The following is a 15,508-nucleotide window of genomic DNA, read 5'->3' as shown; positions in this document are numbered from 1 at the left end:
GTTAACGTTTGAAAACTATAGACCTCAGTGAGGACGAGAAATAGCTTTGAGCTGTATTTAATGTGAAGAATATAATTTATACTTTGTTCTGTGTTCTTCAAATTAATAACACTGGACTGAAAGTTAATTCCAAATCAAGAACTTTAGGAATTGAAAAGTAAAATTATAAGACTTACAATGCATTCTGACTTTGAATGAACACTGAAAGCTCTAAGGGAACTAAGGTCATTGGCAGCAGACCTTGAAGGATGAGAGGCTTCCTGTAGGTGGGAGTGGGTTGCATCTGGGGAGTGGTAGGTGAGGCCAGAGGGTGGGCAAGGCAAAGGAGCATGATGGGATTTAGCATGATTGTGGGAGGGGCTGAACCAGAAGCTTAGAGTAGGGGGCAGTTGACCACAATGGAGATGCAGCCACTAAGGTCATTTGGAGACAAATTGTGGGGGGCTTTAACGTTATGCTGTGGATTGGATTTTATTCTTTTAAGTAAGTAGAGACAGTAGAGAATTTTGAGGCAGTGAAAGGATTGAATCTGTGTGGTAGAAAGATTGGTCGGGACTGGGGTGGAGAGAGGCTGGCCACAGGGACTCCAGGAGAACAGGTCTTATTGGATATAGACTAGTCTGCCAGTCAGTTTAATCAGTTATTAATTTTGTTTCTTCATTTTTTTTTGTATTATAAACCAGAAATAACAAGTTGTAGAATATGAGCATTCATTTTTTGTTTTTAAAGAAGTAGTCATTTCATTCCAAGTGGATTTTGGACTTTCTATTTGGAGGTCATCAGATTCTTAACCCTGGAAGGGAACTGAAGGAGTAGTTTGTATTAGTGCTCAAATAAGGATGACATACTAACTAAATTCAATCCATCAAAGTAAAAATTTCATTCTGTGCTTTCTGGCTGGTCCTAGTTTTCAGTTATCCTTCCTAGAAGAAGGACCTCTTTGATTTGAAGTTCCATTCTTGAAACCTGAGTCCAATTATTCATTTTTTTTATTCATATGAAATTTATGTATTGTACACCTATTGCTAGGTAGTGTATTAGTTAAGACAGGTTAACTGTGGAAGCACATAAGTGCCCAAATATGTAATGGTTCAGAGGAAATAATTTATTGGTTTTCCATGTGGGCACCAGAGCTTGGGCAGAGGATGGGAGGAAGTTATTCTGTATAGTCATTCAGGAACCCGGCTGATGGGGGCTTTGCTGTCTTCAGGAGGAGGTTTCAAAGGTCATTTTGAGTGTCAATATCTTTGGAGTAGTAAAGAAAGGAACATTCAGGAATGTGCTGGGAGGTTCTTATGGGCCAGACCTACAAATAGTGAACATCACTTAGCTCACATTCCTTCAACTAGAATTCAGTCACTGGACCATAGCTGCCTGCTAGGGAGCAGACACAAGGATGAATAAAGTCATAATCTGCAATGTCAAGAATTTATAGCTTAAAAAGAAGGATAAAGCCTGTGTATAAATATCAATAATCCAGGTCATTTGGCCTGGGTCTTAAAGCAGCCATAGGATTTAATAGGCAGAGTTGGCTTTGGAGGAATCACCCATGATGGAAGGGATTAAAGTCAAGAGCAAAGGGATAGAAAAGTGAGATCATGTTCAAGTAGCATAGAACAGCAGTTGGGTTGGGAAGCAATTAGAAAGGCTTAGATTCTTCAGAAGTGGGAAGAGAAACAGGACAGAGACTTGTGTCTGTGTTTTGGATGCTCAGTAAAGAAACAGCCTTGAGAAAGTTATGGTCAGTGTCATTAATCTTTTGCTACAGAAAAATATCACTGTGGATGATCACTAATAAATGGTTGAGGCAATTATAGAGTCCCTGGTGACATCTGGGAGAGGAAGTTCAATCAAAAGGGTAAAAATGTTAGACTACTCTCTTATGAGTTTTGTATTGAAGAATTAGGGAAAGATAAACTTGTAGTTCAGATATAATAGGAAACTTGTTTTTAGACTAGGGGAGCCTGAGCATATTTGTGGGAGTAGATAAAAGTTCACTGATTAAGACATAATTGAGAGTGAAAGTTAAGGGGGAAGGAAACAGGAATTTATGAAGAATAGGAATGACTTGTTAGGGACAGTATGGGGGACTTGACATAAAGTCAGGGAGGGATGAGAATCTTCATTCTACTACTCTGTGCTATGTTTAGCAAACATAGGGAAAAATGGGGGAGGAGAGGGAAAAACAGGAACTAGGAACTAGGAGTTAGAAATTAGCAAGATAAAAACAATGTGAGTTCAAGAGATAATCAAGAATACTATCAAAATGGCTACAATGAGGTCTGGATGCAGAAGGACAGAAGATTTGGGGGTTCAGGCAGTTTAAGGTCAAAGAACAAGTTTAACAGGAAAAGTAAAATTGGAGCATGGAAGGGATGGAAGAGTTTATTCAAAGCAGAGACTTTCAAGTTTGTGAACTTAGAGGCAGAGAAACCTAGAGCTGAATAGAAGTCAATGAGATGAGTGTATTGATTGGATGGTGGATATATAAAAAAAGACTATTTGCATTAATGGCCTTGAGTACTTTGAGAAAAGGTGTAGAAAGATTACATCTTGAGGCTGTAGCAGGAGATGAGGTAAAAAGAGGATTCAAACTTGGATTTTAAAAAATCCTGTTGTCAGTGAAAATGGAAAGCAGCCCTTCAAATATTGTGATGAATTTTCATATATCTCAGATGTGGTAATGCTGTATGTGAACATAGCGAATATAGTTCATTGGTTTCACTGTGATATACGAAGAGAAGAAAGTCATAGTTACTCCCTGATGTGAGCATGCTAATGGTATTCTACTTTCACAGGAATGTTTTATGCATTCTCTTGTATTTTGCATTGAATTTCAAAACTTTTCTTTTGCGGGGGTGGGGGGGGGTGGGTACTGGAGATTGAACCTAGGGACACTTAACCATTGAGCCACATTCCCAATCCTTTTTAAAATTTTATTTAGAGACAGGATCTCACTAAGTTGCTGAGGCTGGCTTTGAACTGCCTCAGCCTCCCCACCTGCTGGATGATAGGCATGTGCCACTGCACCCTGCAAAGCTTATCATTTTTCATAATAGAGATCAGATCAAGATAGTAGCTGGTCTTGTGGTAGATGGTGATGTGGAAGAGAATTGAGGTTTGATCAGCGAGCAGGGATATACTTGGTAATTTTTTATACAGACTTTGGCCTTCTCAGTGTACTGGGTTTTATGTGATTCTCTGAAGAGGGATTGGCAATTGATGTAGTCTGTTTTCATCAGCTTCCCACCTGTCATACAAGCTAAAGTTTAGCCACCAATGGAAGATCTTAGCCTCCTGTTTTGGATACCAATTTTAAAGCCTCTGCCCACACCCCCATATTAACTAGGGAATTATGTAGACATTGATAGAACACTGGTTAAGTGCTCATAACATATTGTATACAAGACACTGATGTTTCAGATTCCTCCATTGGACTGTAAGCACCTTGAGAACAAGAAACAGGACTTAAAAACAGCATACTACAGGGGACACAGCCACATCAATGTTAACAGCAGCACAATTCATAATAGCTAAACTGTGGAAGCAACCTAGATGCCCTTCAATAGATGAATGGATAAAGAATGTGGTATATATACAAAATGGAATATTATCATTATTCAGCACTATAAGAGAATAAAATCATGGCATTTGCAGGCAAATGGATGGAGTTGGAAAATATAATGCTAAGTGAAGTTAGCCAATCCCAAAAACCAAATGCTGAATGACTTCTCTGATTTAAGGAAGCTGATTCATAATGGGGTTGGGGTGGGGCATGGGGGGATGAGATGAACTCTAGATAGGGCAAAGGGGAGGGAGGAGAAATGAGGGGACACGGAGGTAGGAAAGAGATGAACATCATTACCCTAAGTACATGTATGAAGACACGAATGGTGTGATTACTTTTTATACAACCAGAGGTATGAAAAATTGTGCTCTATATGTGTAATATGAATTGTAATGCATTCTGCTGTCATCTATAACAAATTTAAAAATAAAAAATATTTTAAATTAAAAACTAAAGAAACATTTTTCATGAAATATTTAAGTTATATATGCCATTCACCCTCATATCTACCTATTGTTAAATGCTGGTGTTTTTCACGGTTGTAGGAAACTGTACTGGTCAGATCAAGGAACGGACAGTGGGGTTCCTGCCAAGATTGCAAGTGCTAACATGGATGGTACATCTTTAAAAATTCTCTTCACTGGGAACCTTGAACACCTGGAGGTTATCACCCTTGACATCAAGGAGCAGAAACTCTACTGGGGAGTCACCAGCAGAGGAGTGGTACGAGCACCCTGAGCACTCTTGGTTCTTCCCTGCTGAGCTGGAGTGCTGATTCTGAACGTGCTAAGTTGTCTGACAACTTGACCAGTATTTACTGCCCTGTCTCCCAATAACTTCTCTCCCTTATTCAAATTGTGCCCTCGTTGAAGTCTGATTCATAGTATGGATATAACAGTTCCCTAGAGAATGCTATTCATTAATCCTCCCCGCCCCACACACTAACTCTTGGTTTTTCCAAAAGTTAAAGTTAATTTTCCAGGATAAATTAACTCCATTTGTCAGTTCATATTTGTCCTTTAGAGATATTTATTTCATGTTTTAGTGATTTTAATGCTTTACTTTGAAAATACTCTAGAGTCTCTCATTGCAGAGAGCAGAGGGAGAGAGGGGAGAGGGCTGTAAGCTTCTGAGGTCAGCATCCTCTCTTAGCTACATATTCTTCTCTAATGTCCAAATATGGTTGATGCATGTATGAAATTTCCTTTACTGGTAATTTTAAACTCCAAGATCAAGTTCATTATATCCTTTAATAAGGAACAGGAATTATGAACTTTCATTGAAATAGTTCTTGACCTTTACTGCTACGCTCATGCAGCTGAGCTGAAGTGAGGCACATAGGAAGTGCTTGATAATAATAACTGATCAACTAAGCATTGCTTTGAATGAAGAATATGTGCTAGACTCTTCCTTGCTTTCTAAACAGTAGTCATTTCTAATCTTTGCTGACGATCTCCGTAATACTGTGCAGTAGGTTTTCCTCTCAGTTCATTTTCTGTTCAACAACTACCAACTAGGGATAACGGGAACATATCTCAGCATCGTAAAAGCTATCTATGCTAAGGTCCAGGCCAACATCATTCTAAATGGAGAAAAATGGAGAGCATTCCCCCTAAAAACTGGAATAAGACAGGGCTGTCCTCTTTCACCACTTCTATTTAACATAGTTCTTGAAACACTGGCCAGAGCAATTAGAGGAAAGAAATTAAAGGGATAGGAATAGGAAAAGAAGAACTCAAATTAGCACTATTTGCCAATGATATGATTCTATACCTAGAAGACCCAAAAAATTCCATCAGAAAACTTCTAGAACTAGTAAATGAATTCAGCAAAGTAACAGGATACAAAATCAACACCCATAAACCAAAGGCATTTCTGTATATCAGTGATAAATCCTCTGAAAGGGAAACGAGGAAAACTACCCCATTTACAATAGTCTCAAAAAAATAAATAAAATACTTGGGAACCAACTTTACTCTTAATATGGACTTATAATGATGACAGACTTTGGGGACTAAAAAGAAGTAGTGGAATGTATAAGAGCACTCTGCCGATTTGGATGCATGTGTACGGTGATGAGGAAGCTCTGGTTTCTGCATATAGGTTAGCGCATGCCAGGCAGGGCTTGGCAGCTCCCTCCCTCCCCTTCCAGTTCTACCTGCTCTGCCCTCCTGAACCTGCAATCTTGTGACTCTCCTTCCTTTCTCCACAGCAACTTCCCTCACAGTTCTCCCCTCGCTAAGTCCTGCCATTCATCCTTAGCCTCTTTCCTTATATGCATCCTTTTCCTGCCACCTCCACCATTCTGACTCTACTGTGGCCCCCATGACTGAACCCTGCTTGTGTGTTGGAGTCATGCTGCCTTCATAAGATCAGAGTCCACAAGTTTGATCTCTGCTAACTTGAGAACCCTGGACTGGAGGGCCAGCATTCAACACTCCAGTTGAGCTCATTCAGCTAATCTGGTCTGGTCACCAGCAACTCTGAGACTCATGTTCCTTGTACTGTAGCCTCTGGAATGTTCCATAGTTTCTGGGGCATAATCCCCTCATGAATCTGCTGGGTTCCTTTGTCTAGTGAGGCAGTAAGTCAGAACTTGTTTCCCTCATGCCCAGCTTAAATCCTAGCACAGGGAAAGCACTTGGAACAGGTTTTGGGAATGAAGTGAAAATAGCCACATGTACATTTTATTTTTCTCCAAGAAGCACAGGACTTTTCATTTCCCCTGAGGAATTCCATTCTTGTAGGTTCTTTTCCAGTTTACCAAAGCCATTATGGCTAAGGCTTATTGCCTGTTCTAACATAACAGCACCATCTGGCTCCTATCCAGTCTTGCTCCCCTGTGATTGGCGGGGGGACTTTTCCTATCTCTATTACAGAAATTGATGGTGAATGTTAAAGCCAGGGTCAGTCAGCTCCTATGTGATGGATGATATTAGACATTTCAGGGTACCCTTGACCAGAATATCACACTCAGGGCCTAGAGGTTTAACTCCCTTTTCTTCACCAGGGCCTAGAGGTTTAACTCCTTTTTCTTCACCGTGCTAGTTGAGAAAGCAACTGACTTTATTATCAATGAAATACTCAAACTGATGTTTACCCAACCCCTGTTCAGTCTAGTTTGTGATGCCCCAATCATACAATAGATAAGAAAAAGCACTACAAAGAATAGAGGGCTTATACGTGTGAGGTATTATTACTGTTAGGAGAATATTAGCTTTAGAATGTTCTTTCATTTCACTATGAATCAGTGAAACTAATGAGAGCTCTGATTTTGTAGATTGAAAGAGGAAATGTGGACGGTACAGAGCGAATGATCCTGGTGCACCATCTTTCCCACCCATGGGGAATTGCAGTCTTTGATTCCTTCCTATATTATACTGATGAACAGTATGAGGTCATCGAAAGAGTTGACAAGGCCTCTGGGGCCAACAAAGTAGTCTTGAGAGAGAATGTTCCAAATCTGAGGGGTCTTCAAGTTTATCATAGACGCAGTAAGTATTTGCCACTAAGAGACCTTCATGGATGTATGGTGTAGATTCACACTCTACACATTCTGTGATGATCTGTCCACACATAGTCTGTGTATATACACATGTGAATTGAAATTACCCAGAATATTTTTTTTAAATGATGACCATGCCTTAAGCATGGTTAAACATCATCTGAAAGACCATATTGTCTTCAGAATAAACTTATTCCCATTCTTTTCCCATCACTTTTAACTATTTGCTTTTGCTTCAGCACTCCCTGATACATCATCTATTTATTTATTTTTTATTGTCTGCATTCCTTATTGAATCTAACCTCTGTAAGGACAGATGTCTTGTCTGTTTTGTTTACTGCTTTATGCCCAGTAACAAGAATAGAGAATATTGGTTGGATATCTGCTGGGAAAATGTTAACAGGATAGAATCTTAAAAGGATTATTCTTAGATGTTGTCTGTTTCAATATATATTTTTTCAGACATATTTTAGCTTTGAATTTGTCCCTTTATGTTGGTGTTATAATAGAGATTTTAAAAATAGCTTGGGCATTCTATAGCTTTTAGTTTCTAACCAAAGATGGTCAATTTCTTTCTTATCTTATAACCTAGGTTTGTTACTTGGTGTTTATTTTTCTTGCATGTGGAAAAATACCTTTTAAGTATTCTTATTACATATGTTTAAAACAAACATCCATCATATAATTACATCCATCATGTAATTAAACTCATATAATTTTAAGTGCCAGTGCATAGGTCAAGAGGGCAAAAATGAATAGATTTGTATATTGACTTTTCTAATTCTTGCATGCTTTCTGGAAGAAAAATAATTGATGCCCCATTTTATAACTATTATGCAATAGTTGTGGTATTCTTTTAATATTTTTAGGTGTTATTGCATAAGCTTCAGTATCTCAATATTGCTTTTAGGCTTTTAACCCACCTACCATATGTGTGTTATTAATTTTTATAATGAATCATTTGGTAACTGAGTTTTATTTTTTTAATTTTTTTTCACTTCATTTTTTAATATTGATTTTTTTTTTAGTTATAGGTGGGCAGAATAAAATAAAGTTTTAAAAATTGGAGTTGGAGTGACAAGTAGGTAGGATCAAGTCACAATCTGATTTTTATTTCATTTAGACATTGCTGGATCCTCAAATGGCTGTAGCAACAATGTGAATGCTTGTCAGCAGATTTGCCTGCCTGTACCAGGAGGGCTGTTCTCCTGCGCCTGTGCCACTGGATTTAAACTCAATCCTGATAATCGGACCTGTTCTCCGTATAACTCTTTCATTGTTGTTTCGATGCTGTATGCAATCAGAGGCTTTAGCTTGGAATTGTCAGATCATTCAGAGGCCATGGTGCCAGTGGCCGGCCAAGGTACGCCAACTCAGAAATAAGACTTGACTTCATCTGGTGCCCAGCTGAAATCCTTGATATCATAAAAGCATTTCTTCAGGCTTAGATTCAGCACATAATGAAGCTTCTCTTTCTCTTTAAATAACCTGTCTTAGCCTAGAGTGGTTTATAAACTTTAATGTGTATCAGAATCATCTGGAGAGGACTGTTAAACATAGATCAGAGCCCTATTCCTAGATTTTTCTGAATTAGTAGACTGGGGGATGGGTAGTAATCTGTATTCCTAACCTTTTCCCAGGGCATGCAGAGGTTGCTGGTTCCTGAGGACCCTAGCTAGACCTAGAGCAATGTAGAAAGTCGCTTGAGTTCAAGAAGTGTTTACAGTGTCCTTATTTCTGACTGTTAATGGAGAGTTAGAGTAGAGGGCACACTTTAATGAAATTTAATATAGTAATGAAACAGTTTAATAATAAAAATAGTTAAATAATATTTAATACAGTAATGAAATAGTCTGAGGTCTGATTTATTAGCATATATTTGGTGAATTGAAGTAATAGTTTACAGTACCAGTCACTCCTTAATAATCATATCTTTGCTCCTCTTTTTGCTTGTGAACTCTGAATGTATAAAATGATAACATGACTCCTAGATGAGCCAAATTTTGCAGGTATACATTACCACAAGAGGAATTAAGAGTTTAGGAGAGTCACAAGGCATAAGTAAGAATAGAGGAATAGAGGGTAGGAAGAAAAGAAAAAGGATGAAGGGAATGGAGGGGCAGGAGAAATGGTCAGTGCAGACAGAAAGGCTCTGGTGAAGGACACATACACACCTGGTACCTGCTCATGCTCATGTTTACCTGCTGTCACAACTCATCTTTGTCTTTTTGTTTCTAAAAAGTTGTGGATCTAATTTATCATCTTGTAAAGATACTAAAACATCAATATTTTATTTCTTCCTCCTTTTCATTTTGGAAAATCTCAAACAGAAAAATTGAAAGAAAAGGTAGAGCAGACTTTTTATACCTGTCACCAAAATTTAACTGTTGTTAACATTTCATCACCTCTCAGTTTTTAATCCCTCTGTATGCACATGTATGTACACACAACCACACACATGTACACACACACTTATACACACATTTTTATGAATCTTTTGAAAGCAAATATCAGATATCAGGTACCATGACACTTTCCCCCAATCTAATTTAGCTTGCAGCTCCAAGGGTATTATTATCTGATACTTAAATTATTTGTCCAGTTGTATATAGCTGCTGATTTGTTCTAGCCAAGATCTAATCCATAGTTATGCATTGCATTTGGAAGTTCTCTTTATTTGTCATTAATATGGAGTAATTGCTTAGTTTTTTTTAATGACATTGATTTTTTTTAAAGAGGTAGATCAACTATTGTCTTTTAGAATTCTACATGAAGGATTTGTCTGTTTCCTTAAGTCATCTAATCTGTCACTCAGTTTATACTCTGCATTTCCTATCAAATGGAAGTTAGCTCTAGTTGCTTGATTATATTGAGGTTAAAAACATTTGGCAGTACTTGGTAGGTGGTACTGTGTACTTGATATGGAATCTCATTAGGAAGATCATATACATAACTTGTCCTGCTTGTAGTGACACTCAAGATTGATTTCTTGGTTAAGTTGGTCACCAAAAATCCCTCCTTTATATAGGTATATTCCCCCTTTTAATTTCTGTGAAATCTATAGAGTTATGTTTTGGTCCTGTGAATATCTTGGTGCCTAGCACCTTTACCCATTGTTTTTAAGCAGCCATTGATGATTTTTGTCTGCAATGATTATTTCGGTGGGGATTATAAATGGTGATTTTCTCATTCTATCATTTCTTTACATTCCTAGATAATACTCTATAAAGGAAATTTCCCACCCCAATTAATTAAAAAATATATATATATATTAGTTTGGTAGATGAACACAATACCTATTTATTACATTTATTAAATATCTATTTATTTTTGTATAGTGCTGAAGATCAAACCCAGTGCCTCACATGTGTGAGGCACGTGCTCTATCACTGAGCTACAACCCCAGCCCCCCAGATTAATCTATATGTTTATTAAATAATCTATATGTTTGTTAAATAAATTGTAAGGTGTTAATTTCAGCTGTTAAAAATTAGTGTTATGTTCAATTACCATAATTAATCTTTGGATGCTCTGATTGATCCATCTTGGGTAGGGAAAGTCTCTTCAAGTGGCTCCCTGTTTTTTGACATGATCCCATTAGTGTTTGAGTGCTTCCTTGCTTCTTGGTACCATAAGATATTCTAGGCTAATGCCTTTCCCAAACCTCTATTGATGTCCCAAACTTATAATCAGCCCTTTCTCCCAGGAGCTGTAGCTCCTTATTGTAGGAAATACTGTTCAGAAGCCAAGATTTGGGTGGTAAGTATGTTTGTTTTAAATAACTGGCAAACAAATAGATTCACCTCCTAACAAGGGGAATGGTTAGAGCTAGGAGCTGGGAATGGGTATTTGAGAGGAAGTGCTGGTGTTTAAAAGCACTGTTTCCAGCTTGGGCATTGTCTGATGATCTTTTCCTAAATGTTCTAGGGCGAAATGTGCTACATGTGGATGTCCATGTGGCCTCTGGCTTTATTTACTGGTGTGATTATAGCAGCTCTGTGGCATCTTACAATGCAATCCGTAGAATCAAACCAGATGGGTCTTCTTTCACAAACATCGTTACATATGGGATAGGAGGAAATGGAATTCGTGGCATTGCAGTGGATTGGGTGGCAGGTATGGAAACTATAGAGTGATTTTATTGAATTTTTTTTGTGTGTTTGCCTGTCATCTAATTTTATGCTGAGGAGTTTAACCTAACTACAAGTGATATTGATTTATTTTTCCAGACAATCATTGAGGTCATTTGAGATAAATTGTGTGCATTAAATAAATGATAAGGTGTTTCAGTTGATAGATTCACTGCAGATTAACCATATCATTTTCTTCTATTATTAGAACAATCAAAACTGCAGGCAAAAATGGCTAGAAATGTCAAATTAGATCAATTTGTGGTTTTTACACTTGGATTTTGCCCCTGTTTCTGAATTAGAAATGCCTAAATTTTCAAAGAAAAAGTGATATTAAATATGATGTAAATCATAAAATGAAGTTCATACTTTTAAAGTTGAGCAATTTTTAGTTGCAAATACTTAATTGCTTCTCTTGTTAATGTATAAAAGTCCTTTTGGTCCTTATATGCTTCTAATAGCATTTTCTTGGTATGACTGGTGCAGTATACATTAATTGTATTGATTCATACACTTAACGTTTGAATTACTGCTCATTTTTACTTATACTCTAGGAAAAAATGTGTTATAATTTTTTGGAATATAATCCAATTCTAGTCAAAATAGATGTAAGTGTGTGTTATCAAGTGTGGTAAGCAGGCAACACTTGGAAATATTAATATCTATTATGAAGTATTAACATCTAGGTCTATAATAGTTTATTGCAAATCATAAATATGGTAGCATAGTTAAATAAGGCTTTAACTGAGTTCCTAAACATCATTCCTGATTATAAAAGCAGGGTCAGCAAAGTATGGGTAGTGGAATAAATATAGCCTATTGCCTCTTTTTGTGAATAAAGTTGTATAGTCAACAGAGATATGCTCGTTCACTTATGTGTTATCTATGGCTGCTTTCATGTTTCAAGGCACAGTTGAGTACTGTGAAAGCAACCAAATACACTGCAGAGCCTAAAATATTTATATCTGCTCTATTGAGGAAAGTTTGGCAATTCTGGATTAAAGGATTGGGGATCTCTCTCTCTCTCTCTCTCTCTCTCTCTCTCTCTCTCGAGAGAAAGCTCTCAAGTAGAGATAGGTATTGAAGAAAAGATACCAGGAACATATTTAATATAGCTTGATTTCTCTAGAGGTGTTTTGAGTCAGATACAGGCATAAACTATGTATGCCTTGGTAAGCAGTATTGATAGTTCAACAACAGATTTTTAACTATATGGAATCAATAATTCGGGATCACTCTTTATTCATGATACTATCTTCATGTAATTGTTGTTTCGTTCTAGTGTTTGTATTGTGCTGTAACACTCAAAGGGAATTGGACCATGGATTTGGTGGCTTTTAGAAGGTCCATGGAATGGGAACAACAACATTCATTAGAAAAGATAGAAAAACATCTCATGTTACTTGTAAACACAGAGAGCCTTCCATAACATTGGTAGCAACAGGAGGTGCTGATGGCTGTCCCTCTATGCTTCTTTTGTCAAGTTGGAGTAGAAATTATGCCATGATAATGTGTATTTAGGGTTTTTGAAGTGGGTGTTAAAAATTTAGTGCTTTCGGTAGAAGTGGAAGGACATTCTGGAAAATATACCTTTTGGTAGAAAGCGAGCTAGGACATTTGCTACGCATTCTAATCTGCTTCAGAAGCTGAAGATGGGCATCCTCTCTGAATTTGAAGACATGGTTTCTTTAGTTCTTAAGAGTAAGTACTTATTTTTCTAAGCTACACTGAGATATTTATTTATTATCTTGGAAATGATAGCATTTACTGACCCCAACTTCAACCTCACATATTTTGTCCTGAATTTGAAAAGGTCTTCCCTTCCTTTTCTCTTCTTCGTTTTCCATTCATCAGCATCCTTTCCTATTTTCCTTTAGGAAATCTTTACTTCACCAATGCCTTTGCGTTTGAAACACTGATAGAAGTGCTGCGGATCAATACCACCTACCGCCGTGTTCTCCTGAAAACCACAGTAGATATGCCTAGGCACATTGTCGTAGACCCCAAGAACAGATATCTCTTCTGGGCTGACTATGGGCAGAAACCGAAGATTGAACGCTCTTTTCTTGACTGTACCAATCGAACTGTACTTGTCTCAGAGGGCATTGTCACACCACGGGGCTTGGCAGTGGACCACAGCAATGGGTTTATTTATTGGGTTGATGATTCCTTAGACATAATTGCAAGGATCCCTCTTCACGGAGGGGAATCTGAAGTGGTTCGTTATGGCAATCGATACCCAACTCCTTATGGCATCACTGTTTTTGGAAATTCTATCATATGGGTAGATAGGAATTTGAAAAAAATCTTCCAAGCCAGCAAGGAACCAGAGAACAATGAGTCAGTCACAGTAATAAGAGATGATATCAACTGGCTGAGAGATGTGACCATCTTTGATGAACGTGTCCAGCCCCGGACACCAGCAGAGGTCAACAACAACCCTTGCTTGGAAAATAATGGTGGGTGCTCTCATTTCTGCTTTGCTATGCCTGGTTTGCATACTCCAAAATGTGGCTGTGCCTTTGGGACCTTGGAACATGATGGCAAGAGCTGTGCCATTTCAACAGAAAACTTCCTCATCTTTGCCTTGGATAATTCTTTGAGAAGTTTACACTTTGACCCTGAAGACCATAGTCCACCCTTCCAAAGCATAAATGTGGAAAAAAATGCCATTGCTGTGGACTATGACAGCATAAATAATAGAATCTACTTCACACAAAATGTAGATTCTGAACGTGGACAGATTTCCTATGTCAGCCTGTATTCTGGGATCCATACTCCAACTGTCGTTGCTTCGGGTAAGTGCACTCTAACTGGAGTTTATCTCAGGTGTAGATAAAACAGGGTCAACATGCATGAATGACCTCCTTCTTCTTCTTCTTCTTCTTCTTCTTCTTCTTCTTCTTCTTCTTCTTCTTCTTCTTCTTCTTCTTCTTCTTCTTCTCCTCCTCCTCCTCCTCCTCCTCCTCCTCCTCCTCCTCCTCCTCCTCCTCCTCCTTCTCCTTCTCCTTCTTCTTCTTTTTTATTTTGGTGGTGCTGGGGTTCAAACCCAGGGCCTCATACATATGAGACAAGCTATTAAGCTACAGCCCCAGACAGGGCCTTGTTAAGTTTCCCAGGCTGGCCTTGAGCTTGTGATCCTCCTGTCTCAGTCTCTGGAGTAACTGAGATTATAGGTGTGCACCACTGCACCTGGCCCGAGTGTTCTTAGAGTGCACTGTGATTCTGATGTCTTCATGTGTGTTGTGTCTCTCTGCTGGTGTGTGTCCAGATGTAGGGATTGCTGATGGCATTGCCTTTGATTGGATCAATAGAAGAATTTACTACAGTGACTACCACAACCAGACCATTAGTTCCATGGCTGAAGATGGATCTCAGCGTACCGTGATAGCCCGCGTTTCAAAACCAAGAGCCATTGTGTTAGATCCTTGCAGAGGGTATGTATGTCCCGGTCTTTTGTTGTATTTTTGTTTGCTTGTTTCTGGAGGAAGTGGGGCCAGAAATTATTTTATGTTCATAGAGAGCCAGTATCTTAAGGGTTCATAACTCTGTGACTGTGTATAGAAGAGTAAATGAGTGTTAAGTGGTTTTTCCCTGGGAAGGGGAGTTTTTTTTTTTAATCTTTTTTTTTATTGGTTGTTCACAACATTACAAAGCCCTTGACATATCATACTTCATACATTAGATTGAAGTGGGTTATGAACCGGGAAGGGGAGTTTTGAGCTTCATTCCTGTGGGAGGAAAGTTGGCAGCATCCTAGGAAATCAATGCTCAGTCAATCCCTTTTGGGTAAATCATGTGGCTAGGAATGGAGTAGGTTCCCTACCTGAGACCCATATTAATGGCAATTTGTAATTAAAGATTGCTGCTACTTTTTTAAGTGAAAAGGACTCTGAGGTTTCTTGTGGTACTAATTATGACTTCTTCTTTTGGATGACTAGGTACATGTATTGGACTGACTGGGGCACTAATGCCAAAATCGAGAGAGCCACACTCGCAGGAAACTTCCGGGTCCCCATTGTGAACACCAGTCTGGTTTGGCCCAATGGACTCACTCTGGACTATGAGACAGACCTTCTGTATTGGGCGGATGCTAGTCTGTATGTGTCTCTGGTAGTTCATGTGGGGTTAAAAAGAGGAGTTCTTCCTCCTACTTCCAAAGCAGAGAGATTTGCTTAATGTGATGAAATATAATTTGCCAGAAAGTTATTTCCAAAACATAGAATCACAGTTTTTGGAACTATATGATATTCTAGCTTGAGTATGTTCTATCTGTGAAAATTTAACTTTATTGTGAGATTGAAT

The 15,508-nt window shown here is 38.3% G+C and overlaps 1 protein-coding gene across 2 annotated transcripts in view; it reads left to right on the top strand.

The window, feature by feature from the left end:
* The window catches only part of LRP2 (LDL receptor related protein 2), a gene marked incomplete at both ends in the record, with an annotated part of 198,841 nt that overhangs the window by 120,459 nt on the left and 62,874 nt on the right, over positions 1–15,508 (top strand). For both annotated transcript variants that reach the window (XM_081262364.1, XM_081262363.1), the window contains 7 exons: positions 4,114–4,291; positions 6,849–7,062; positions 8,197–8,436; positions 11,001–11,189; positions 13,081–14,001; positions 14,475–14,640; positions 15,145–15,303. In XM_081262364.1, the coding sequence (XP_081118490.1) occupies positions 4,114–4,291; positions 6,849–7,062; positions 8,197–8,436; positions 11,001–11,189; positions 13,081–14,001; positions 14,475–14,640; positions 15,145–15,303 (2,067 nt within the window). The remainder of the gene's footprint in view (positions 1–4,113; positions 4,292–6,848; positions 7,063–8,196; positions 8,437–11,000; positions 11,190–13,080; positions 14,002–14,474; positions 14,641–15,144; positions 15,304–15,508) is intronic.

This window comes from Spermophilus citellus, assembly GCF_964194105.1.
Source record: "Spermophilus citellus genome assembly, chromosome: 11".
In the NCBI taxonomy this organism is placed as follows: Eukaryota; Metazoa; Chordata; class Mammalia; order Rodentia; family Sciuridae; genus Spermophilus; species Spermophilus citellus.
This window is presented reverse-complemented; position numbering and strand designations above follow the sequence as displayed.